Source organism: Danio aesculapii, chromosome 7, assembly GCF_903798145.1.
Source record: "Danio aesculapii chromosome 7, fDanAes4.1, whole genome shotgun sequence".
Classification (NCBI taxonomy): domain Eukaryota; kingdom Metazoa; phylum Chordata; class Actinopteri; order Cypriniformes; family Danionidae; genus Danio; species Danio aesculapii.
Window position 1 is genome coordinate 23,579,115 of NC_079441.1, and position 27,476 is coordinate 23,606,590.

General features: G+C 37.8%; 1 protein-coding gene across 2 annotated transcripts in view; it reads left to right on the plus strand.

Moving 5' to 3' along the window:
• exoc6b (exocyst complex component 6B) overlaps nt 1-27,476 on the plus strand; it is a 168,653-nt gene that overhangs the window by 103,216 nt on the left and 37,961 nt on the right. Inside the window, exons 16-20 of one of the 2 annotated variants that reach the window (XM_056461351.1) lie at nt 5,389-5,500; nt 10,561-10,695; nt 10,806-10,985; nt 13,800-13,829; nt 26,491-26,632. In XM_056461351.1, coding sequence (XP_056317326.1) covers nt 5,389-5,500; nt 10,561-10,695; nt 10,806-10,985; nt 13,800-13,829; nt 26,491-26,632 — 599 coding nt within the window. The remainder of the gene's footprint in view (nt 1-5,388; nt 5,501-10,560; nt 10,696-10,805; nt 10,986-13,799; nt 13,830-26,490; nt 26,633-27,476) is intronic. The other variant, XM_056461352.1, reaches the window with a different exon arrangement.

Here is a 27,476-nt window from a genome sequence, read left to right on the forward strand (position 1 = left end):
AAATGTTTTATTTATTTTAATGTAAACATCTATTTTAAATCATACACTTTTGGATTATATTCTTTCATTTTCCTTCAGATTAGTCCCTTATTAATCAGGGGTCACCTAAAGCTGGGCAATGTTCCCAAAAAATTGTCATGCTATCATGTTTCATATCATTCGAAATCGATAATTACTGAATATTATCAACAATACATTCAGGAATATTTGGATTTTTTTGTAATTTAACCACTTTATTTTAATTTACCAACTTTAATAAGGCAAATAGTTTTAATAGTCAAAAACAAAAATATTTAAACAAAATCATCTTTTCATAATAAAATAAACTAAACTTAAACTTAATTAATAAAATGTTACAAAGTGTGAGCAATGGTAAAGCGTTAATACTGAACAATCAAATAAAACTTTAAGTTGTGAACAATAATCATACAGTAAACCTGAAACTCTGTCAGCAACACAAATTATGATAAATCTGAGCTTTCAAGTTAAGGAACCAACCATCATTATTCAAATACATATTGCAACATTACAAATTGTGAAGATGAATGAATAAATTACACTCTTTCAGATGGGCTGCTAGTGGCTGGGATGCACAAGAAAAGAAACCAAAAAGCCATTCTGGCGACATCCTTACACCTTTTTAATTTACAATCTCCTCACTGCTGCTATACGGCACTCATTTTCGCATGTGTTGATATTCTGACCTGAAGTGACGATCGTGTGTGTGTGAATTCCTTAACTATTTACAATGAACTTTGCGCTTGCGCTCTCCTGGGGTCTCTCATGGCAACCATCAAGCGTTTTCTCAGAGGGTGACAAATGGACAAATACAAATCATTGCTGCTGCTCCGATACAAGTTTATGGAGAAAAGTAAAAACCGCTGCAATGTTTGGGTGTGCTGTGTTTGTCCAAGGTAATTAGTGTGCCGTTATTACTGAAATGTGTATATTCCATACAAAGTGTAAAGCAGATTGGTTAGTTCTACTTGCATGACTTGAGGTGTGCTCATGGCATTCGGAAAAGTTCAGATGTTATTTTAGCTACGTGTGGCTGGAAAATGTGCGCAGTTCACGTGCGTGCCGCTTGCACAACATTTTCACTTCGTGCAAATGATACTATAGCCTTTATACCGAAACTACATACCGAACTTTTTTTATCGATATTGAAATAGTGTTCGGCCAATAAATGCCGATACCGATTCTATCGCCCAGCCATAGGGTCACCACAGCGGAATAAACTGACAAATTTTCCAGCATATGTTTTACGCAGAGGCCCTTCCAGCTGCAACCCAGTACTGGGTAACACTCATAAACACTCATACACTACGGCCAGTTTAGTTCATCCAATTCACCTATACCGCATGTCATGTCTTTGATCTGTGGGGGAAACTGGAGCACTGGGAGGAAACCCACGCAAACTTTGGGAGAACATGCAAACTCTGCACAGAAATACCAACTGACCCAGTTGGGTCTTGAACCAGTGGCCTTTTTGCTTTGAAGCGACAGTGCTAACCACTGAGCCACTGTGCCACCCTTTTGGATTATGTTTGAGTGCATAATCAAAATCCACTCTCTCTACTTAATTCAGTTTGATCAGGTGTGGTGTTCTACAGTCAAATATGTTGGTATAATGAGCACTGAACCAACCCACTACATAGTGGTTATATTTAAACACTGGCTTTTAAACACTCTGGGAATACTATTCAAAAAGGGCGCCTTTGCGGTTTTACATTTGTATTGTGTTTTAAAGGTGTCTATACATGCATAATACTGTATGTATGTTGGCGGAGGAAGTTGTCTCACTTTTATTGGGACCCCTACTGAGACTTTGGCTACCCACTGCCTCCTCACATCCACCAGTCATGTCCTATGTGGTTTTCAGAACGTGGCCGATCCCCTTGCTCGGATGTCAGTTAAAATTCAACAATAAACATTTGACCTCTTTTGGCTGCGCTCGCAGGAGTCCGTGCCTCGGCGTGTGGGGTCCGAGGGCTCCAGATCAAGCCAGAATCCCCATATGCTCAGCTAATTTAGGAACACTGTCAAATAATGGCTCGACTCACTGGATCTTTTCATATTTGACATATTTGGAAAAAATGGATTCCTATTAGCACAAGTGCGACTGAGTAAGAGGGCAATAGGCAGCCAGATGGCGTTCAACCAAAGGTCTCCAATGAAGGCTTCAGGATGCTGGGTATGTATGGAAGGGTGTAGAGGAGAGGAAAAAAAGCCTGTTGCTATTGGAAACGGAAACCTATGATTGACACACCAAAGGCGCAAAGGAACAGCTCTGCATACAACCCAGACTAGTCCACCGGAGGCAATTAGTCTTTGTGGTCTCCCTCCGCTAATATTGAGATGAGATGCAGTCAGAGGGGGAGGAAAGGGACTCAAGTCCATGTGCAGGTGCCTGGAGACCAGACGGCGGGAATGTGTGTGTGACTCCCCCAACGCATGTCCAGCGAACTTTAGACCTCTCTCCCTTACCCATTTATCGTGTTAACCTGAAGCTGTAACCTTACTCTTTGTGATGGTTGAATTGCTAATAGTATTCACCAGTGGGAGCTGTATCTGTCGTGCTTGCTTCATCTGTTTAGTTTCTTGTTTTCCAATGAAGTTAATTGGGCATTTTCAGTCTCCGTTGGTTCCCCTCATCGGTTTCTCTCAGATCGTTGTTTATCAGACCAGCAGTTTTTGCTGAAGAGTAGAATGGATGAATAAATCAAATGCAAATGCCAGTAAAACGTCTGTGTTTAATCAGACTACAATTTCTTTTTCTGTTTCATTGCTCCCTCCCTCCTAACATGAGGAATAGCCTGAGGCCTTTGGATCATCCAGACATTGTCAGTTCCCAGATTATCACAAATGACCAATGTCTTCCTTTCAATTTAATGCCAGGCTCTACTTTTTCACCTTAGTTGAGGATGAAGCAAAGCCTGGGAGCAATTCCTTTTGTATGGTCAGAGCTATAATTTTTTGTTCAACATCGATAAACCAATTACTGTGATTCAACATGCATGGACATTAGAACAAAACTTAGTTTGAAATGGAAGTGTAGAAGGAAACCTTCTCTTTATTTGTACTTAAGCAGCTTCATCGACTTGTGATTGAATAGCACCCCTTTTTCTCTTCACCATCTCCTTACTCCGTTCGCTTCTTGCCAAGTCAGCAGAGGGAATTCTGAGTTTTTCCCCCTGCTGAGAAGAGAAACGTTTTTCAAATTCCTCCTCTGCTTTTCTCAACACAATGAGAGACGATTTAGAAGTAATTTGCGAGGAATGCATTTGTTGCCCAGATCGAGGGGGAAAGCTATTGCACCCTGGGCCTTGGCTCACATTGACGGACACGTTTGAGACACATTGTCCCTTTCTTTCCTTTGACTCTCTTTTTAATTATATGTGAACCGATCTATCGAGGAAGTGGAGGAAGATGCAGCTGCATTGGTGTTAACGAGCACAGGACTGCTGGGTGACAAAATTAGCCCCCTTTATCCATTCCCTCCCTGCTACCCTTCAATAAAAGAAGAGGAGAGTAAAGAAAAGTGATATCCCCCCTCTTCCCCTTCGTGTTGATTTAAGCCGTATATCTGTGTGTGGTTGCGCTCTGGTTTTTGGAACATGCGTTGCTGAAACCCAGAGGGTGTTATTGGGCTCTTATGAGTGGTTTTAAATCCTGCCCATAGTCCGTGTCTATGAGTGTTTGTAAGTGTAGACCTCTTTTTAGTCAATGTCTGGATCTTTTTGGTTCCACTTTGTGTTTTTTTATTTCTCAGTAATGTTTGTAATGGGACACACTCAACACATATGCATTGGTTGTTCTGAATCAGAGAACTGCTTATATAAATCTGGACCACAAAAAATGTTACAAAGCTTGTTATTCTGATCTCATTTGACAGAAAATCATTTGCATCACTGACTGCTGTAAAAGTTCAGCAAGGCCAGTAGTGTAAAATGTACAAAAAATATTTTATGCTCACCATAATTGGTTTTATTAAAAATGGAAATGTTTTACATTTTTAGGCATTTTTAAGAGCCGATTTGTTACTCAATTAACTTTTTCTAATTATTGTCAGCAAACTTTTTTTTTTTTTACAATATATTTTTGAAAACTGCTGTAGTTTTATTTTCTAATAACAAAATAACATAATTTATTTGAAAATAGATTATTTTTTAAGTATATAGGGTAATTACCAACCTACGTCACACATGACGTCAAACGAGTTCAACCGTGCATACCGGTTGCAAAAAAAAGACCGGTTGCAATAGCAAACATGACGCCTTGTGCGGTAGGATGCCAGGGATTTAAAAGTCTAAAAATAGAAAACTTAACTTTTACCATCTTTTTAATTCCAACCGCAGACGTCTTTGGCTAACAGCCATTATAAGAGCTGAATGGAGTGAGCACTAAATTAAACATGCTGGACTCTGCAGTTTTCATTTTATATCATGTTAGTTCACGCTATGCTGAATCATAAACATTACTCTGTTTTGATTGCAGCAATGGCTTCATCAAAAACAGTTAAATATGGTTAATTAAACTGCGGACACACTGAATACTTGTAAATGAAATGAAATGTAAAAATGTAAGTTCACATACCCTGTCATACAAGTGCAGTTCGCTGTCAGAATGCAGTTGTTTTGCTTGTTGATGATAACCCAGGCCTTGTATAGCTCTGTCTTTTATTCCTTGTCTTTGGCTAGGCAGAACCTTCAGTAATCATGGAACATTATATCTTGCAGATGACCACACAAAACAAAATTGTTGGCATCCAAAGACTTGTAGGCCTTTAAGTTCTCTCTTGTAAAATCAGTTGGAGTTTCAGTGACTTAGTTCTGTATTTGGGGCTGGATGCTTGGCCATTTCGTCTTATCCAATATCCATTGGGAGGGTGCTATAGCAAATGGACCTGTCAGATGAATGCTGCTCACTTTAACGTTAATTTTGCAGAATAACTGTGCTTATCACTGGAAAAGCATTATGTAAATAATATATATATAACATGTAATCAATATAACTAATCTCTAATACAACAACAAACTCTGTACCGCATCGGATGTCATTCCCTCTCTGTAAATGCTAGCGCTCCCGTTTTTTTTCTGCAACCTCGCTGCTTGCGCATCCTGAAGGTTTACAAACCGGTAATTCGTCTATACTGTAAGGTTATGCTTTCTAACTTAAATGTTATGCCATTAAAAAAACTGTCAACAAAAAATTAAACAGTAGTGTATGCAATTTAAGATAAGCATGTTCGACATTGAAAATCTCCCCAACTTTTTTTTAGTCCACTGATACAGTTTCTGTGAGCCTTGCTGAACATCTTTATAGAAAATGTATCCAAGTCATGTATGCATGTATTTCATTCCTAATTAGATCATTTTTCATGTTCAGCTCTACAGAAATTGATGACATGATTCGTAAATCTACAAATCTCCTGCTTACGCGAACTCTCAGCCACTGCCTACAGTATGCCATTAAGAAGAAAAACGTAGGATTGGCAGAGGTGAGTTTCTTTTTTCTTCTGATTTTATGTGTATTTACCAAACATCCTTGTTGTTCCTTGTCTTTTGATGCCACATCACCAATCCAGCATTAACAGAGAGGAAACTTTGTCTGGGCTGTCTGTTTTCTCTATGCTATGTTGCAATTGAAATCTGTTATTCAGTTCCATCAATCTCCACATCGTGTAGATTTGTTGCATTTTATTTAAATGGTTATAAGTCACAATTACTTCACTTAATTCTCAAGACTCTAAAGCCAATAAAATTCCAAGGAGACTATAAAGAACCAAATGCAACAAAAGCTGACTATGTTGTTGCATCAAACAATATATGCATGGGTTTAAAATATGTTCAAAACAAAACCTTACTTCCTGGCTTTGGATGTGAAGTCCTCTTATGAAGAGTGAATATGATTGAAGAGAGACATCTCTTAATGATAACCTGACTTGACATGCAACAATATTCTAATCAACTTTAGTGGAAGCACTACTATCCTGTGATAAACACAATAAAATAAACATTTGCTTTTACACCCAAAATAGTCTATGCAGTTTCATTCAGACAGGGTTTGAAATTTGCACTTTCCAACCTTGAGTAAAAATCACAAATGTTCATTCAGTTTGATGTTGCAACTTATGTAATCTGCACAGATATAATTGATATACTTAACAACAACAAATTATTATTATTATTGTTGTTATTGTTATTTCTGTATCTGTTCGCTCACAATTACAGTATGGTTTGCTTTAACACAACCAGTGCTCTGGTTTGTTTGGTTTTAAGGGCCATGAAACCCCTCACTTTCGGTTAAACTCTACCTCAGAATTTCTTTAAAAAATGCATCGTAATGGGCGTGGAGCGCTGCGAGCAGAGGCAGGAGTGGGCGTGGCCAGCAGAGCAGGGGAGAAGGAGGGGAGCGAACAACTGTTGTCAGTTGGCTCACAAAATGAGACACAAACCGTGAGGAGATGCATGATTTTATAGCTTACAAAGTTAAGATGCAAAGAAATAAACAGTATTTTAATGCCCTGCTACGTTTGTTATTCTGAATTTTATATACACATAACCACAATTTATATAATTATTAAGATAATCGTGTTTCTATAAACAATATAAATGAGGACTTCTCCCTCAATCCCTGGGTCTGAATGCAGACTCAGTGCAGCAGGTCTCTTGCCCTGCCTATTTCAACCATTAGACCTGCTGGTAATCTGGAGGATTTAGGCGAATACAGCAGCATGGCGATGTGTCTAAATGTGATCCAACTCCACTGATAAAAGACAAAGTTTGCCATTCTCCAATTCTCATACAGCTCTCCCGACAAAAATGCTTTCTGCACACAGCTTTGCTGTATCGGCCCTGACAGTATTGTGGGAAAAAAAACATGCAACAAACCCAGTGCATCATGGAAACAAACACAAACGACCCTTCATGAACGGCTAAATAATGTATGCTGTCGGTCTGTGGATGTGGTCTCACCCAGTCTTCAACAAAGGGTCACACATTTTGGCACTGGCAGGTCTGTCCTGCCTTCGGAAAGCACACGCAGTAATGAATAATTAAGAAGCAGGCTCTTCTCATAGGATAAGAAAACTCCGCTATGAATAATAATGAGAAACCCGTCATCACTCCACTTGCAGTTTTGCGCTACGTCACTGATTTTGATCCGGCCCCAAAAATCATTTTAAACCCAGAAGATGAAATTAGCTGACAAAAGCTCAAAATTATCCAGTTTTCCCCACAATTAAAGCTGAAAGGTGCTAACAATGTCTTAAGTGATGCTCAACACACACAAATCTGTTAAGTGATGTTTTATAAACAAATTTCAGGAGGAGCACGCGCAGAAGTTTCAGTATCAAATACGTCATTGACAATTATTCTATTATCCAATCAGTTCTTGACCAAACCCCTATATATACCAAAGCTGTCTTATCTGCAGCATCTTACGACTTTAGCATCCCTCCACCACCCCGTCACCTCACCTCTTAAGCATTACTATCCCGGGGGGAGCGTTCTGGGGCCGGGCTAGATACTTCGCTCGAATCCCTATTCCTCTTTGTTTCCTGATAAGAGGAATAACTCGAGTTTGGGTGTCTTCCCCGAGCTCAGAGCCCTCTCCCCGGACAGCACGCCAAATATGCTTTATTCTGAAACTATTGCAAGTGTGAACTCGTGAAAATCTTTTAAAAAGGGTTTCTTGAACCTTTAAAAGTAACCAATCTCAACAGGAATGACCACATATCATTTTTAGTAGACCCTGACCTAGTCAGTCGGTTTGTACTTTATTTCAGATATATTTTTCACCCCTGATGATTTAGTAAATTAAGTGTAACACGTAGACCTCTTGGAAACTCCAGCTACCCATTATTCATTCATTCATTCAAAAAAAGTTCAGATACTGTAGATCACTATGTTTGCACATCAGCATTTCATGTCAACAACCAATCTGACACTATTCAAAACGACTTACACTGGCTGGTGGCTGGTGCCAAGCTGATTGTACATGCACACAGGCCTGTTTTTAACCCCTCTAATCCAGATGTGTTCAGTTCAAATTGGAACCACTGATGAGAAAATGAGAGTGGCAGAGAAGGGAAATAAAAACATTCAAGCTAATATTTAAAAAAATATTTTATTGTTAGTTCCAGGTAGTTTGCAAAAACAAAGTCTAACCTTACTACCTTTACACATACATATATGCACACACACACACACACACACACACACACACACACACACACACACACACACACACACACACACACACACACACACCAGATCAGATAACAGGCTCCTTCCTCCCCCCTTTCTCCTGCCCCGGATCTGGCAGAGGTACGGAAGTGTGACCCGGGATCCGCATCGGGCTTCACTCTCTTCACAGTGCACCATTACTGGAGTGAGGGAGGAAAGAAAGAGTTGGTCCAAGCTAAATGTCTGGGCACAATTAGCACCAGTGCGCCTCAGTGCCTTGCTGCTGACAGGCCTGCCCTGCCTGTGGACCTCAGACTCTGCACCACAGACCAGCTAACTGAACTGAGAGCAGCTCCAGATCTGCTTCCCACAGACAGACCCTCTCAGTCCCTTTAAACATACCACTGACTTCCTCTCCATACCCTTTCCCTTCAGAGTTACTCCCACTTGAGTTTAGCTGGCTGTTATTACTCTTACCTCTAGAATCTTTTCATCAAAGCTGTTTTTTTATTTGACGACTGTACTACCTATTCATTTGAATAAAGTTGAAATTAAAAAATACTGCATTATTGCAGAAAGATCAACTTTGCTAAATGTGTACCTGTAAAATATGATGATCCACCAAGATTGGTTTGTTTTGAAAGAGCGCTTTGTTCGCCCACATTGTTTTAATTTGAACAGAAATGCAATACAAACATTTACAGTTTTAAAACTTTTTGTTTTAATAAATAGCTATTTAATTAATATTTTGATAAATTATACAAATAATAAATAAAAATAAATATAGTCAAGCCTCAAATTATTCACACCCCTGGCAAATTCTAACTTTATGTTTTTGTTCAAATGTAAAAAAAAGCTGAGAAATATGTATTTATTTCCACAAGGATGCCTCTTGTACATCGTCTTATAATCTTTTAGCAGAAGCCTGTATCATTACTGATCCAAAAATAAAAATAAAACTCTGGTTGAATTTAAGCAACTTCTATTAAGTAAAGTCTGATGTTATCCCTAACCAGGAGTATGAATAATTTTGGGCTTGACTGTATATATGTATGTGAAATAATTGTATTTCTATGATATCAGCTCATTTTGTTTCAGCAGTCATCATAGTGTCAAAAATGAATCTAATTTGTTGATGTGGTGAAATCATTTTAATATACAGATAGAAATCCTGTTTTTGAGTAGCATTATTTAATGTAATTGCTGTCATTTTTGATAAATTCAAAACTGGTCTCTTGGTTTGGTTGGGTTGTGATTATCATGCCATCGGTTAAATTCGATATCTCAAGGCATCATGGTGCATTGGCGATGCTTTCCATAAACAATTTGATATTTAACTTAGCAACACATTAATTATTGTATTAAAATGTATTTTAATAAATATATATATAAATAATAAATTTATATTTATATATTATTTGTAATACAATTTTGTCTTTTAATATAAGCAGTCAGATATTTCTACTGTACCTTTAAATTTACCTGGTCAAAGAAAACGCTCTTTCTAAATGTATCATACAAAACTAAAGTACATGCACAGAACAACAGGAGCACTTATAGCAAATAAACTAATGTAAATATGATCCTGCTTGCTTTTTGAGCGTTATCGAGCGAGTTCTTAAACGCCTATAATTGGTCACGCGCTCAACAGAAAAGATTGCAGTTGACTCTAATACTAATGCGGTTCTGGCACTGTTCAGCAAATAGTGACACAGACACTGATGTTAAACGGCCAAGGTGATCAGCTGATGCATCATAGACGGTGACGCGGTAGAGAAAACTTGCTCTGCAGACACGCTTGTGTCTGGATCCACAAGTAATGTTATTGTTGTAACAGCCGAGAGAGAAGATTAAAGGTTACCTCACGAACATGCCAGCAGGTAAAAGGGGCCACAGAGAACGAGAGTTTACAGCTTTCATTTTTTCCTAGATGGGTCCTGATGTACTTTCCTGTCAACGAAAGACTGTCCAGCAAACTCACAAGCACTGAATTGTGCACAGTTATCTGCTTTTTAAGTAGTGGGAGTGTTTTAATTACTCACAGTCTCCTTCCACGCCATAGTAAGCTACCGCCATACAACGCATATGTGATAAATGACGTCAGTACATAATAACTGGTTATGATTATTACTGAACCGATGCCGAATTGTTCACATCTACATTGTGATGCATTGAAGAAACAATTCATTATGACACCCCTAAATTTCGGTTTCTTGTTGAATAAAAGTGTCAGTTTCTCACCACAAATATATACACACCCAAACTTATGAGAGGTAATCTATTTTAGTCTTTGTTATAAAACAGTCAAGTCAAATCAGTCAAGTCAGAATTGAATGACTTATAATTTGAAATTGAATTTGATTCCCCAAAGTTGGTCCAGATCATCATCAACACCACTCATCTGGAGCAGTCCTGTCATTATCTAGAAGAGTTCATCTCCAACATAACTAATGTGCCTCCTGACACCATCAATGCTACAAAGCTCTATGGAACTTCCACCTTCAAGGTACTTCTTTCCTCCCACAGAACCTATGAATTATAATTTAATATTATTGCAATACCTGTTATGACTGGTCAGGATCTCTGGTTAGTCATTGTTTGCTTCTATCTGTTTAGGATGCAAGGCACGCTGCTGAAGAGGAGATTTACACTAACCTGAATCAGAAGATTGACCAGTTTCTGCAGCTGGCTGATTATGATTGGATGGCAGCACAGGGTGGCGGGCAGGCCAGTGACTACCTGAGTGACCTCATCGCGTTTCTCTGTAGCACCTTTGCAGTGTTTACTCACCTGCCTGTGAGTATTTCATCCACAGACACATTCAAATTATTATTATTTTTTCAATTGAAGAAATTTACCTTTTTTTTAATAATCATTTTGTACTTGATTACATAATTACTCAGTATAAAATAAATCTATTTAAAAAGACAGATTATGGTTCTGGGTGGTGTTTGCATCACCGGTCCAAAAATTTTTACTTGGTGGTGATTATATTAGAATTTTAAATTTGTTTTACATTCTGCAATTTCTTATCGGAGTTTCTACCAAGTTATTCTAAATGCAGAATAAATATATTCAATTTCAATTCAATTCATCTTTATTTCTTTAGCGCTTTTACAATGTAGATTGTGTCAAAGCAGCTTCACATAGAAGATTATAGTGAATTGAAACAGAATTGTCAATTCACTTTTCAGTGTTGAAGTTCAGTTTAGTTCAGTTTAGTGGGGGTTAAATTTCACTGCTAAAAGTTTAAACACTGAAGAGCAAATCCATCAATGCGCAGCTCCACATGCAAACCATGCAAGCCAGTGGCAACAGCGGCGAGAAAAAAACTTCACCAATTGACGAAAGTGAAGGATAAAAAAACCTTGAGAGAAACCAGACTCAGTTGGGCACGACCATTTCTCTTCTGGCCAAACGTCTTGTGCAGAGCTGCTGTCTAGGCGCCGGAGGCTGGAGAACACTGGCCGTCTATCGTGGAGAAGCTGCAGATGGGGAGGTCATCGGCTGGTGTACAGTCTGGCCCTTCAGCATCAATGCAGTGACTCGTCTGTCACTGGGGTCTTACAGGAATCAGTCTCATGCTCTCCACTCCTCCATGACCACTACAGCAGCTGCTCAAGATACAGCCTGGTCCAGGATTATAGAAACCTCAGGAGTAATAAAAACAGACTAACATAAGCACAGATGCCGTTCAAATTAGAATGTCTTTTGGGAAGTGTTCCCGGCTCCGGTTGCCATAAATAAAGCAGACTAACAATCCTTTAGAGGATTTGGATTTCAAAAGCGTTTGTGTTTTATGTGTATGCTAATGCAAAGAGATGTGTCTTTAATCTAGTTTTAAACTGACAGAGTGTGTCTGCTTCTCAAACTGTGCTAGGAAGGCTGTTGCAGAGTTTAGGTGCCAGATGGGAGAAAGATTTACCGCTTACAGTTGATTTTGATATTCTTGGAATAATCAGTTGTTTAATTAATTGAGCGTAGTGGACGTGAGGGGCTATAATACACCTGGAGCTCCATCAAATACTGCGGAGCTAAGCCATTCAGGGCTTTGTAGGTAATCAATAAATTTTTTTAATTTATATGATATTTAATAGGGAGCCAATGAAATGATGAAAGGACTGGGGTATCAAAGGATTAAATAACATTTTAAAATATATTCTATTCTATTCTATTCTATTCTATTATATTATATTATATTATATTATATTCTATTCTATTCTATTCTATTCTATTCTATTCTATTATATTATATTATATTATATTATATTATATTATATTCTATTCTATTCTATTCTATTCTATTCTATTCTATTCTATTATATTATATTATATTATATTATATTATATTTTGTCAAGTGATTTCAAATTCATATTTAGATTTTATTGTTAACCAAGCTTTGGTAAGTAAAAGAGTCTTCTTTTAGAAACATTAAAAAGATTCTGATCCGTGTGCAGCCTTCAGACACTTTCTGTTTTGCTTATTTGTACGTTTTATACGTTAATAATCATCTTGCGTCCTGTTATCCTGAGCCCTATAATCCATTTCTTGTACCAAGCGTACTTTGATTTAGCCTGTAGTCTCCCCTCTGTGACTCCATCGCTTTAAAGCAGATTGTACTCACTGTACACTTGAACTTTGAGGGAAGGCTAAGTATTGTCGTTGCTGGTAAGAGGATTGCAGTGTTCTGGGTTCATGAGCCCCAGTGTAGCTCAGCTGACATAGAGTTAAAGAGATCGTGTGGCGCGACCTGAGGTTTCAGCTTCGGTTAAGGAAGTCTAGCGCTGGCACAGCCCGGTCTTGACCCCTGTCATGAGGGATTTCTAATAATCAAAGCTTTTAAGAGTTTTTCCCTCCTACGGGCCTCAAGCAAACACCTTCCTGTGTCTGCATGACTGGCTGGGATTGTCTCTGATCCAGGGCTGGTTGCAGTAATGCTGCTTCCTGCGCTCCTGTAATCTCTTAAATTCCTGACTGGTCTTTTTCTAAGCTTTCAGTAACAGAGAAGTATGACTGTCTTCAGCCCACTGCAAAACAGCCTTCACATTGTTGGCTAGATTTCACCAACAGGGGGCAATGTTTGTTCGACCCCAGGTCGGGTTACGGTCAGGCTGAATGTCTCACTTTCTCTACAGCGCACACACACTCACACACACATCAACAAACCACACACGTACAGTCAAATGGTTTTCTACTCTTCCAGATATGCCTCTTATATTATTGTGTTTGCACATTCCAGCTCTGCATGTGAACGTATTGCATTCTGCTTTACTCAGCCCCATCCTCGCAGCCTCACCATGTCCTTCCTCCTCATGGTTTTCAGGAAAGGTCAAGAACTGACCATTTGTGCGTGTGCCATCAACTTCACAGCCAAAAAACTCTGATAACGTGTCCAAAGCCACAGTCCCATCAGTCACGCTCGCTCGCTCAGCCTCTCCCACCTGACCACAAACCATCTTTGACACTCAGAGGGACTTTTAGTGTTGATCGTAAACACTTCGGCCAAGTTGATATGGGAGAGTGCGGTTGACCGACTTCACATTTGAACCCGTTGGGAGTCATAATCTTGACCTTTGACCTACATTTTGTCTCTTGTCTATCTTCTATAGGGAAATGCTATAGAGCACGCCACACTACCGGTGAGTATGGTTGCAGTGTGGCCTAACTTCAGGCATAACATTAGCCATTTCTCGTGACAGTACTTCAGCATGCTGCCTGGTGTTCATCTGACCCACTCATAGATGTTGTGTGCATTTTTAATGCCTGTTATGGGACAGAAATGAGGCATCTGAACTGTACTTTGGTGCCGTTTTGTCTCAGAGAATGAACATCATGAAATGTTGATTTTCACAATAGAATTCAGCTAAATAGTTTAGTTTTATTAACTAAAAGTAAACTAATAGTTTAGTTAATTAGTTAGATAATAGTCGATTTTTCGTGTGTCCTAGACCAGTGTTTCTCAACCACATTTCTGAAAGACAACCAGCTCTGCATCTTTACCTTGTCACCTTAACCAAACACACCTGATTCAGATCATCAGCTCATTAGCAGAGACTGAAAGACCTGTAATGGGTGTGACAGACAAAGGAGACATCCAAAACATGCAGGGCCCTAGCATACACTCGGCGCAATATGGCGCAAGATGCGTTTGGCGTGATTTGTTGCTTTTTTCAGACCAACGCAGCCCTAATTTTCCTGTTTTGCGCCACGTTGTTTAAATAGCATATCCATTTGCGCCACTTTGTGGAATCATGAGTGTTTCGGTCTAGAAAGGAGGTGTGTTAAGGCACATTGTTGACGCGTTGCTATTTTGAGGAACTAAAATGGATTGCACAATTGACCAGCTGAAAGCAGGAATAAAGTCCATAGTAGAGCACATTAGTTGTGCACCTTAAACGCGTATACATTGCTTAATACACACAGGCAGGGCCGGCGCGTCCATAGAGGTGACCTAGGCTGCCATGAAAGAGGCCGAATTCTTTATTCTCACTGCAGACGGTCTGTTTAACTGTTTTCTCACTAGTGAAGTGTTCAGTTTTTCCACTTACAAAGTCGCCATGCACATAGCAAATGCGCCAAGGCACGACAGAACTGATTCTTAAAGGGAATGTGAGATGAGATTCTAATAGGTTTAATGCACGTTATGCTCAAAACACACCCATAACTCATTAAGAGAATAAGCACAACTCTGTTAGACCATGTGCCGTAGCGCAAACTGTATTGTTTCGTCCTTAAAATAGCAGTGAATTAAAAAATTAAAATAGAAGTGGATTCGGACTCGTCCTTAATGCTTTTGCACCATGAGCTTTGGACTTTGTGCCTAGATCGTTAAAATAGAGCCTGCAGTGTTATTGGTCCTCCAGGAACGTGGTTGAGAAACAAAAGTGATCAAAAATGTGGTCAAAAGTGATATCCAACTTTGGATAATTGGTAACACTTTACTTGATCGAGTGTTCAAAAGACTGTCAGGACACCTTTATAATTATGACATGAATATGAAGGAAATTTTGTGCATGCTTATGACAACTGACATTAGGTACCATTAGTTCAGTTATGCCTTTTTAAAGGCAAAAGTGGCATTGTTTGAGATGTGTTTATGACAACTTTACTTAACCATATAAACCATGGCCTGTCTTTGTCTTTGTCATGACAACTTGACATTAGCAAGACTGGTAATCATAAATCAGTCATAAGCATGATTGTCAGGAACCATTATAATTGTCAAGAATATATTTCTGCTCATTTTTATCAGTGGAACAACATGCATTTGTTATTTCAATTTCCCATTAAAAGTGTCATAACTCCATCAAATAGTTCTACAACAGCTTTTTTAATATTTGATATTTAATCAAATGTTTATAACAAATTATATTTGCACCACTGTAGTTGAGGCCCAAAAAATGAATGATGCTATCATAAAATTCATGACACAAATATAATGGAATCATAACAGTCATGTTTATGACAGATTTATAACAGATTATTTTGTCTAAGTTATGTTGGTAATGTCAAGTTGTCATAACAAAGATATGTTTGGTTGTGTAAAGTTATCATAACAAAGACCTATCAAACAGTGTTACCGTTGCATTTAAAATGACATAACTGAACTAATGACACTTAATGATGGTTGTCATAAGCATGCATAAAAGCTCATTTATAATTATGAAATCATGTCAAGTCATGTTTATAAAGGTCCCATGACAGTCTTACAAACACCCTTTCAAGTTACCTCTAGCACTTTTCTTGAATTTGTTATTCATAATGCGGTTTGAGTTTTGATTATTGTCATTAATGCACTTTTAAAATCCCAAAGAAAACTAGTTAAATGATAATGCTACTGCTTATACTTTATACTTCTTGCATATTTCATGTAAACTTTTTTTAAATAGTTTTTTTGCATAGTGAATAAAATATTCTGTGTAAAATAAATATTCTTTAAGCAGTAGTTTGCTGTAGTTTACTTTTTTTTGCTGAATATTTTTGTGAATTAACTTCCTTAAGTGTTTTCATCTTCCCACTATAAAATTTGAATGATGTAACTAAACTTGTAGGGGTCATAAAATGGAAATATTGTCGAAACATCTCCTTCAAATATCAATTTTGGCCACTACTATATGCAAGTAATCAAACCTTTTAAAATGCAACAATAGATGCTTACAGTGACAACTTAAAGCATCACATGACAGCGATTAACTGTGTTCAGGCCTGTATTAAACACACAAGGCCCACTCCTAAACACTTATGAGAGAACAACAGGTACTAATAAGGATTTAAATCCTGGAAAGAGTTCTTGGCTTTGGTTTTACAAAAGCGTTGAGACAAAGAAAAGGCACACTTTTGTAATCTCATGGTGTCAAGTCTTTCCTGAAGTCCACTGGAAAAATAATACTTCTCGATGGAACTGAATTATTGGCAGGGCATTTAGGAAAGTGGAGCCTTTTTTTGTGCCATAACACGCTGTTTTCGACGTGGTGGTCTGTTCATAGACTGACATGCTTCAGCAGATGTGTTGTGTGTGTGTATGTGTGTGTGTTTTTGTGTGTAAGCTCAACGTTCAGTGTGACTCCGTTGCATTAACTTGTCATTATTGAACTGATGCTGGCAAGATGCTCTGAAAATGTGGCGGCTCATACGAGGAGCCTTATCTCGTAGTGTCTGATGTAGCCACAACATAGACATCCAGTCTGCCTGCTAGTACAACTGGATTTGTGTTTCTTATTTAATTTGGAACTGGTTTTGAATCAGCCTTGATTGTTACTGATTAAATGTATGAGTGGGATCACATGAGCTCCACTGTCTGCTCTCACGTTTGTAATCACATTAACGCCACTCCACGTTTGCATGAAGTTGAACTTTGCTCAACTTTATTGCAGCACCATTGGTTGCTCATGTTGTCTTAAACCACCAACATTGAATATTATTTTATTTATTCAAATAAATGTTCTTTTAAGTAAATTAATACATCTATTAATTGAGACATTTGATCAATTATGACCGTAAAACCGATACAGTTTCTAAAGTGTTACATTTTTAAAGGTATAAAATATACTATTAATAGATATGTGTAAGACAGAATGACTGGAAAAGTAGCAGTTATCATGATGGGTTGTTTTTTTACTCAACATAATGAGTTGATTTTGATTATGCTAGTTAATTTTTATGTCAGATACATAACGTCCTGTAGAATATTTAAAATGGACTATGCAATTACTGTTTTTATTATTTTTTTATTCATGTAACATTTATTTTTTTATGATAAAAATGTTTATTTTCTACAGTAATTTAACAGTACCAGCAGTTTACATATTTAACTTTTTTTTATAACGTCCCCTTTCCCTTCCCCTCCCCGACAGCGTCAGTTACAATAATTAGATGTTGCTACTCATATAACATTTCTAACATTTGAAAGAAGCATTTTAATTCTAGTGTATTTAGCTGTTCACTCATCACTTTTCATGGAAAGTCACTAAAATCTGAGCTGGGAATGGGCTGCTGATTGACGGTGGAACTACAAGTCTGTTTCTACAGCCTTCCATTTTTGACAGTTCATCAAATCAAAATCTTTTAACATCTAATATTGTTAAAACAAATAAAATATATTTATATTATGGAAGGCAAAATGCCTTTCCCTGATGTGAAACATCCATTGCATTTAGCTGACAGAAATCCTGTAATGTATTCAAAATTCAAATTCAGATTTTAATTGTCACATACACCGTTAGATATGCAGTGAAATGCTAACACAACTACTTGTGATCTTAACAAGAACTAACAAAAAAAAAAAGAAGAAAAAGAAGAATCTAAATTATGGAGAAATAGAAGTTATGCAATAGTAAATAAAAGCAAATATTTAAAGACTTTTAGATATAGAATATGTGGCTGTATTGCATAAAGTTATTTACAGCACATTAGAGACTCCATAGATGAAATGCAATGTACACAAACCTATATTTCCTAGACAAAATGAACCAATGCTTATACTTTCAAATGCTTTTGAACAACCACAAAAGGCCACATCCTCTGAGCCCACTGACCCAATTCTTAAACATTGTGGGATGTGTTGTTGAACCGTGTTAGCCAGACTGGACTTTGTCATTTGCTTTGTCTGCTTTAGAGTTCATTTAGAGTCATGTAATTTGGCAGTGTTAGAACAGCTTGAGATCAGAAAAAGACAATTCATCAGGGGCATATGAAATCAGTTTTATTTTTTAAAAATGCTGTTTTATTTCCCCCAAACTCAGCTTTTTTTTGTTTGTTTAAAATTGTTAGCTTAAATGGTTAAGTTTAGTTTAAGTAATCAAAAAGTTTTCATAATTCCTTGTGCAGTTTGCAAAATGCATTCATAATTCATAAGTAATGAAACATTACCAATAATTTATTAGTTTTGAATGATTACTTTTAATATTACACCAAATTATTACTCGCCTATAACATTATAATGTTTAAAATTCTTTAATCTCGAATGTCATTTGTTTCATCAATTACAACTGACATTTTCTACCCACTGATCGTCATTATGCAAACAGAAAAAAAAACAACAACTTTCTGTGATTTTATTTTTCAGTTAATGAAACCTTGTCAAAGAACAGGTGTTTGCACATGAGGTTTTGGAAATGATTTAATACAAAATTTGCCAACTTCCATGACAGTCCCTGTCATACAGTGAGTTACTTTTTTATATCTGGATTCTGTGGTTTTGTCTGTTTTCTCTACGTCGTATAAAACATAGGGCCCATACATTCACCTGCCTCAGTGAAAATTATAGAAGTTATCTAAAGTAAACAAAAGAGTTGACTTAAATTCTCAGATGTAAATGGGAATGTGTATCCATAGTCTCCTTGTGTTTTGACCAATTGTAAAAGTGGGAGTCACGACCTCTGCTGCCGTCCCACAAAGCATCATTCATTTTCTGATTGAAAATTTCTCCTGGCTTTTGTTAAATCTTTGCAAACAGCACTTTTATTCATTTTTTAAAGCAAGGTGTCAAAATGTGTGCTGGATATTGTATTTGCTTTCTGGCTCGCAGCGCCATAAGCTGCGGAGGCCCAGAGGTAACCAAAAGGCCTTCCATATCAATATCATTAAGCACCTTGTAAGGAGAACACTATTTGTCATTATTTACTTAAAACCCGATTTGAGCTCCAAATCGATTGGCTGCCTTCTCGGTTTTCCCGTTGTGTTTGTGAAATGCTGGAACGGTGCGGCATGGTGTCGGGAAGTTCAACACATATTATCACCCTTCCTTCGACCGGAGCGTAATCAGCGCAGACAGGCATCGCTTCTCCTCGAGCGATGGTCTCTGCTTCTCGTTAGGATGTCGTGAGTGTACATTCGATGTTTTAACAAACAGGGATCGTGTGCGTTGCATAAATAAGCGGGCACGTTTGAAATATGTGCGCATTGAGAGAGACCTTTTGAGTTCTCTCAGGGGTCGCCCGCATGTGGGGCTTGTTTGCAAAAGTGTTGTGACGTTTCAAGCGTATTATTAAGAAATCCATCCTTGGCCCAGTGTCCAGAACCCCTTGTTCTTGTATTCCTCCTCCTCCTCTTTATCTCTCTTTCTTGCTTTATTATTGTTTCTCTGTCTGTCCCACTGTACCATGTGTTCTGTTTATTTTGACAGCCAATTGCTTTTGAGTAGTTTTTAATGAGGGCTTTGATGAGCCTTTGTTTAATTAGGGGACTGGCGAGGAGGCCTCTGACTGTTCACTTATTTCACCCTTTCCTCCCTCCCTTTTTTTGTTATAAATTTTGCTCCCTCCTTTGAGTCCCATCGCTAATTGTTAACATTCCCCTGCCCTGAACTGTAAAACAAATGTGCTACTGTGAGAGGAGTGTGCCACATGAAGCAGAACTGTTTAAATCAGACCCTAAACACACACATGTTTGAACGAAGGCTTCTGCGTTTAAGTGTTGACAGTAGCTAATCTGTTCGGATTTATATATGGATGGAAGAGGATGGTAAATGGACCTAATCTGAGATTAATCGCTGCTTAATTTGCCTGTGATATGTTTTGAGTCCACATCATTGTAGAATTACTGTTGCCTTAACAAATAATTTCCTTTAACTTAGCCAGCCATTCTTAATGTATTTATTTTAAATTCTTTTCAAAAACAAAGCATGCATGATCTTGAAACGTTCAACCACAAAGGTGCATATGAATGTGCAAGCTTTGGGAGTGTTGATAGACTCGATCTGTTTTCATCATCTTTCTAAATCTGATCTGGATGAAATATTTGACAAGAACACAATGTTCTGATCTTTTTTGGTCTAAATGGTTTAGATTTTTTCTTCCAGAATGGATTTTCTTTCTCCAAGAATAGGCTTTGTTCTTTCATTGATACATTGGCTCTTTACATATTCATGTAACAGAATATTCCAGGTCTTGACATTTTCGTCAGTCTGATCTAAAATGTCTTCACTGACTGGCAACATTTCTAAAAATTACATGCATTAATTTTTTAATAAACAAAGTATCAAAGAGCCCTTATTATGCATTATAAAATGTTATGTTTTGGTTTTGGGGTGTTCATTGTCTTATAAAATGCATTTGTTTTTACCTAATTATCCCAATGACTCCCATATGATTTGTTCAGTGATTCATTTGTTCCAAACTCCTCCTTTGCATGACGCTAATCTATGGTGATTGGTCCGATGACCCAGACAGTTGCGATTGGTTGACTGCGTTCAGATGGAAAGAAACGCCCACCATGGCTTATCAACATTGTTGAAGTAGTCAGAGTGCAGAGTTTATGTGTGAGCCCAGTGCATTAAAGCAATGAAGGTAAACACCAGCATATTGCTCTATTCTTAACCATAAGTAAAAACAAAGACACACATTCAGTATTATTCCACACAGTGGCGAAAACTGAACGCAGCACGTGTGTAAGAATAGCTGATGATGGCCATATCAACAATAACAGCAGGGGATCTCGAGCTCACAAACACATTTAAATTGCGTTGCACACATCACTCATCTTTAGTTATCAATCCCACACCCACACTCCACTAGTGTTTGAAGGGAAGGTTTACAAAGACTCATGTTTTACCGGATCTTGGACCTCATATATGGGATTGTTTCGTGTCGACATCAATACGAGCAGGCAAAAGATTCGGACAAACAACAAACCATGTAAACAACTCTGAGACGACTCTAAGTAAATTACGAAATTAAATAGTTTTAAACAAAGTGCACTTTCAGATTAAAACCTCAGCTGGAATGTTCATTCACTTAGGGTGCTTTCACACTAGCAATTTTGGTTCGTTAAAGTACGGTACGTTTAGCTAGTGTGAGCGCTGTCGTCTGAACTCGGGTGTGCACCCATGATCCGTACCTTAGTTTGCCTGAAAGAGGTGGTCTGGGGTACGGTTCGTGCGAACTCTAATACGGTTCATTTCCGATATGAATGCAATTGTACCAAATAACGGAAGTGAATCGGCAACTGTACAACAATTTTTAGTTTTCATAACGTTCATACTTGTGTGTATGTCTGTGTATCACCTACGTTGGTGACAAGCGGGAATGACCCAGTACAAACAGTGACAATGTCTGCAAAAACGTTGTGTAATGTTCTGAAACTTTTGGATATTTTTTGCGGAAGATAGACACAAGTGGCTCTCTATTTTGGTTTTGGTAACAACCAAAATATTTAGTAAAAGCAGAATGACCGTGATATGTATACGTCTCTATTTTGCCACTTTGCTTTCGTGGCCGTCACCTAGCAACGGCTGTACACAAAACAGCAGCTTGATGACACAAGCATACCGGGGTTCCGAAGGAAAAAAGAAGGAACACAAACCAGCCGAGAAGGTGGCAAGGGGCGACAATCGAACTTTGGTTCAGTCCAGGCAATTGAACCAAGTGTAAAAGCACCCTTAGAGCTGTGTTACACACTTCATGGAAGGTAATTTTCTAAACCCAATAATAGGAGCTTTTCAAAAATCAAATGAACAAAAACTGACATTTTTTAAGTTTAAATTATAGAATCATTTTATTGTGCATTAAAAAAACTGCACTTTTTTATTATAATGTTCATGAAAACATTTGTACACACAAAACATTTTGAAGCATTTAAACTTAAAAAAACATGTAATGTCACAATTCAGTTAATTAGACTGTGCATTCTATTGTTCTCACATTTCTGCTTTAGGGTTCCTTTTTTTGTGAATTACATTGTGGTGGTCAATTTAGGATGCTTTCTCACTAGCACTTTTGATGCGCATTAGTTTATATAATGTCAACTTCAGATTGTCTCTACAATGTGCTAATGTTTGCAGAATTTACCTCTGGCCTTTATCTACTGCTATGTGTTCTTTTCTCAGCTTTAATGAAACAGCACTGAAAGTTATCACAAGTGATTTAGCTTTCCTTCTCCATTATCATGAAACACACAACACAATGAAAACAAAGCCCTGATCACAGCATCCTCCATGACTCAAAGGTTGATTCAGTGTTGCTTACAAATCAGCTTGGAGTTGATCAGGGTTCCTAGTGATGGTCAAGAGGGGTGAAATGTAGTTTTCAGGTACTTGGGCCTAGTTCCTAGCTCCTGAGTTCTTGTAACTACATGGTGCAAAAGCCTCTAATGAAACAGCCAATGTGTGTATTTACTCTTGGTTTTCTGACGAGTGTGAAAAGCACTTCACTCTCTCACTCCTTTTGCCTTATATACCTTTGTTTCCATTGAATTTGCTGTTTTCTGCTGGACATTCCCAAGTAATCAAAAAGCAGTGTGAATGCAATTAAGCAGGGGACGTGGGGACCTGTCAAATTGGATTTGGACCAGGCAATCAAACCAAGTGTGAAACCAGTTAATATTTCGTTAGTGGTTCATTTTCAGGTTATTTATTTATTTATTTATTTATTTATTTATTTATTTATTTATTTATTTATTTATTTATTTTTACTTTTGTCCATAATGTAGGCATAAAAAGTTTTAAATGTACCATTAATTAAATATAGTTTAAGAAAAAAAAAAAGAATAAGAGCATCTATCCACCCAGTTCAGATACTTGCCAATCCACAGACTCTTTATTTGTTAAAAAAAAAAAAAACGAGTCTGACCGCATTGAGTTTACAAACGCCTCACTCCAATCAGACCAAATGATTTGTGAGTGATTAGAATGTCCCAGTAGGAGACAGGTGGGTACTTCATTCTGCCATGAGGACCAGTAACAACCCTCACTGCTTTGGCCTCTGTGATTTATTATGGCTATTAAAGATACAGAGACAGGAGGCCGGAAAACAAGCGTGTTTATTTTTTAATCACTGCAGCGCATAGCATGCCCTCTAATCATCTATAATCACCTAGTTAGTGCTTCGGCCTGATTAGTGGCTGACTGAACACAACATGCTATACAAACATTTTGGAAAGAAACTTCTGATACTTTTGGAACTTTGGTGTTGTCGACTTGCATTCAGTCAAAAAGAAAGACCAAATGCAATGTGTGTGTGAGTATAGCGGTGTTAACTGTTCTATACTATTTGTTAGGCTGTATTCTAACAAAATAGTTTTTTTTTTAATTACGTCCATGTCCTATGTAGATTAGCACTTAGGCCGTAGGTGTTTCAGAGGCTGGTGAATAGATTATAGTAATTGTACAGGAATTGAATGCATCTATCCCCTTCTTTTTTGGAGTGAGAGCTGAACGGTGGGCTTTTCCTGCTGACCCCACCTGAACCATTCAGTCAGGTGTGTTTATGTACTGTATATTTGTCTACAAAGAAGCTTTTAGGCTAAGTGAAGTTCACAGCCATATGGCGTTCTGATGTGATGGCAACCTTTTCCAGTTCTTGCTCTCTGATTTTGTATGAGCAAATTTATTTTGGGGCTGCTTCAGTCTGCGCGCTCAATGTATACTGTTACCCAGAAAAGCAAGATATTCTGTATCAAGTTCAGTGCATTAGGTGTCTTAAAATATAGGCAAGCGTCATTTATTTAAAAGAAAAATATTACTAGTTTAGAACTGCAATGGAGTTATTTGCTTTATCAGATGTCAGTTGATTTGATGTTTTGAAAATGGCATTCATTCAGGGTGGCTTAAACACCTTTTGAGATTTTATTTGATATATTTTTATTTTTATTTATTGGTACTATGTTTTTAATAGGGGTGTGATGAGATTTCGGCCTTTAGGTTCTCTTGAAACTAAATGGTGAAAAGTTGTCTCGTGAGTTGTAATGGAGCGTGAGGGTGAGTTTAGCACTGGAGATTGGATGCAGGATTGGATTTGAAACTCAAATCAAGTGCTTTGCACACACCTCGCAAGCCGGGCTGCCTCTGTGTTGTGCATCACTTTTTACTTGGGCGCAATCAAAGATTGCCACATCCAAAAGCAAAAGCTGCTACAACTGCAGCAACACAAACGAACCATGCAAAGGAATAGCACTTTAGATATGCTTAAAGACATAATCGTTGTAAACACAAATCATATTAAGACATAAACATTCATATTTTAGTCGTATTATTGAAGTGCAGTACAGACATGTAAACAAACTATTACCATCATGTAGGACTTTTAGCTACATTTTGCAGCTGGATAAGCCTTACACACGTGGCTGTTTGACACTATTCTCTGCACCTACCGAGTCAGTAAAGCACCACAGACACACACGTCCTCAGAGTGCGTGCGCGCACACAGTAAACTCCTGGAGAGACACACCCGTCATCATTTATGCCCTCAGAAAAAAAAAATTATATTTTTATTTTGCTGTGCGCTATCAAATTACATTAAAACAGCTCTCTCCTATCAGTCCACACTCGCACCCAGTAGCTCAGAGTTTGTCCAGTCAGTAGAGTTAGTAGCAAAATATTTAGCAGTGTTTGTATGTCCTTTATAGCATAATTCATTAAAATAGAAGTAAAATTACAAATTTATTTTAAAAAAGCAACAAAATTTTTGGCATTTTGTGATTTTTATTTCTTTATTTTTTCAGTTGAATAAAAGACTATTTTCTATTCATATATTTCATCAAGTATTCCAAAATAATAGTGTGAAAAAAATTTGTCTTGTCTCATCTCATTCTCGTGAACCCAATCTCATGTCTCTTCTCCTCTCGTGAAGTAAGTATCTCATCACACCACTAGTTTTTACGTATTTGTTATTTTTTTCCATCAGTAATTTTTAGTTACTAACATGAACAAACAATGAACAAATTATTTATTACAGTATTTATTCATCTTTTTTATGTTAGTTAGTGAAAATAAAGTGGTCATTGTTAGTTTTTGTTACCTCCCAGTGCATTAACAACTTTTAAAAAATGCTGTACAGGATTGTTGATACTTAGTTCATGCTAGTAAATACATTAAAATAATATTCAGTTTTGTTAAAGTGTTACCTTTAATTCACTTTTATTTATTTATTTGACCTAAAATGTCTATAAAAGGCTGTAGCCTTTAAGGCCTTTCTGCAGTCTGAGACTGAACATGAGTCTTAGTTAGTTAATACCAGTGGATTCAAATGTAAGAAATAGCTAAAGTGCAGTTTCCATGGAAGATGTAGTGAAATGGAGAAAGTGAAGGAAAGGATGAGATTGCTCTGGAGCAAAGAGGGCATTGTCTTGCTTTTTGTTTTTCCTTCCATTCTCTACCCATCTCACATGGATGAAAAAGGGATAAAAACGTCTTCCTTTGTCTCTAATGGATTTACTATGGATTCCTCCCTCATTTCAGTAGATTTATGGCCCAAGTGTTTCCAGTGTGCAGGAAGTCCTCTTGTATAATGGTGTTTTGTTTTTATTTTTTGACCCCATCAGATAAAAATCCCTCATAGACTCTTGGCCTTCCAGTCTGCTGTTTTCTTTCAGGTTTAGTGTCATATTAATAGCTTTGGATCTCCCCAGAAGTATTAGCCTGATTGTCAGGAAAACGCTGGACTGCAGACAAGGGCATATTTGAGGTTTTCAGCTTGGAGCTTGAATTGTGTATGTATCTGCATGTGTGACAGCGAATGTGTATTGATGTTTAAACAGCACTGCAGTTCTCCCGGCTTAAATGTCCACCGGAGTGCAACTAAGCCTCACTCTTTTTTTGTTTTTGAGATCGCATGTAAGCATAGACTTTCACGATTGTAAATTCAGTCTGAAATGTGGTTGCATTCATGTAGTCTACACTAGAAACCAGAATGCAGAATATTGTGCCGGTCAAGAGAATCCAACACAATTCATTTTGACAGATTAAAAAAATAAGAGGAGAAACACGCAAACAGTTATAAACGGTTAAATATCCATAGTTTTACTACCTGCTAGAGAAGGTCCTGCTGGAAAATACATCATTTGTTTTTCTTCCTCCTTTGTCTGCAGGGAAAGGTGGCTCAGACAGCATGTATGTCAGCCTGTAAACACCTATCCACCTCCCTGCTGCAGCTGTTGTTAGAGGCTGATGTCAGGCAAGTGTCAATGGGAGCCCTGCAGCAGTTCAACGTGGACGTCAAAGAATGTGAAAGTAAGTTTGACTTCTAGCAATAAAAAACATCTTAAACCTGATTGCATGACTGTTCTTAATCCTGGTGTGTCCCAATTGAAAATTTCCTAAACTGCCCCGAAGACATTTCATTGTGCCACAAATTGTTGCATCTACTTTAACAAACTTCCCCATGGCTTTCTGAAAATTGGATGAATGTTGGAGAAAAAGGTGAGAAGAGAAGAGTATGCACTTTTGGCTAGTGCCTGACATTTGTCGCTTGGCTCATCTCTCCTCACAGCTTTGTGTGTGACCACAGCTAAAACTGCCATTGAGCTCCTAACCCAGATGGTTAATGGATTTCCCATGATCCTCAGCCAGCGCACACTATTGCACATGGGTTACAAGCAGAGAAAGTTTGACCCCATCACAAAACGGTCACATCAGTCACACTGTATGCTGCCTTTTTGGTGTGGTTTGCTTTGGGCTTACCAAACAGGCTGATAAGTACCATATCAGTTCATTCTTTCTTTTACTTTTTAGAGACCACGTCCTGTTGATTTGGATGTCCCCCCCCCCTCCTGCATCATATATGTGTATGCTTCAAAACTGAGCTTAATAATCAAAATGCCACTCAGGAAAGACGAAAGCCCCATCCTCACACATTCGTTCAGTTTGGTGAATGAGGTCACTGTGTTTACGGCTTTTGGAGGTTTCAGAAAATGAATACAGGACTAAAATAACCTCTTAAAGATGAAACCACTTGAATGCACAGATGATGTGTCCGTGGTTGGATCTATCAACAGTTTGGACGTGTCTGTGCTGTGGTATAGAGAGGGAGGGTGCTGTGAGTGCATGATAAAGAGGTGAAGTATGAAGATTGGTT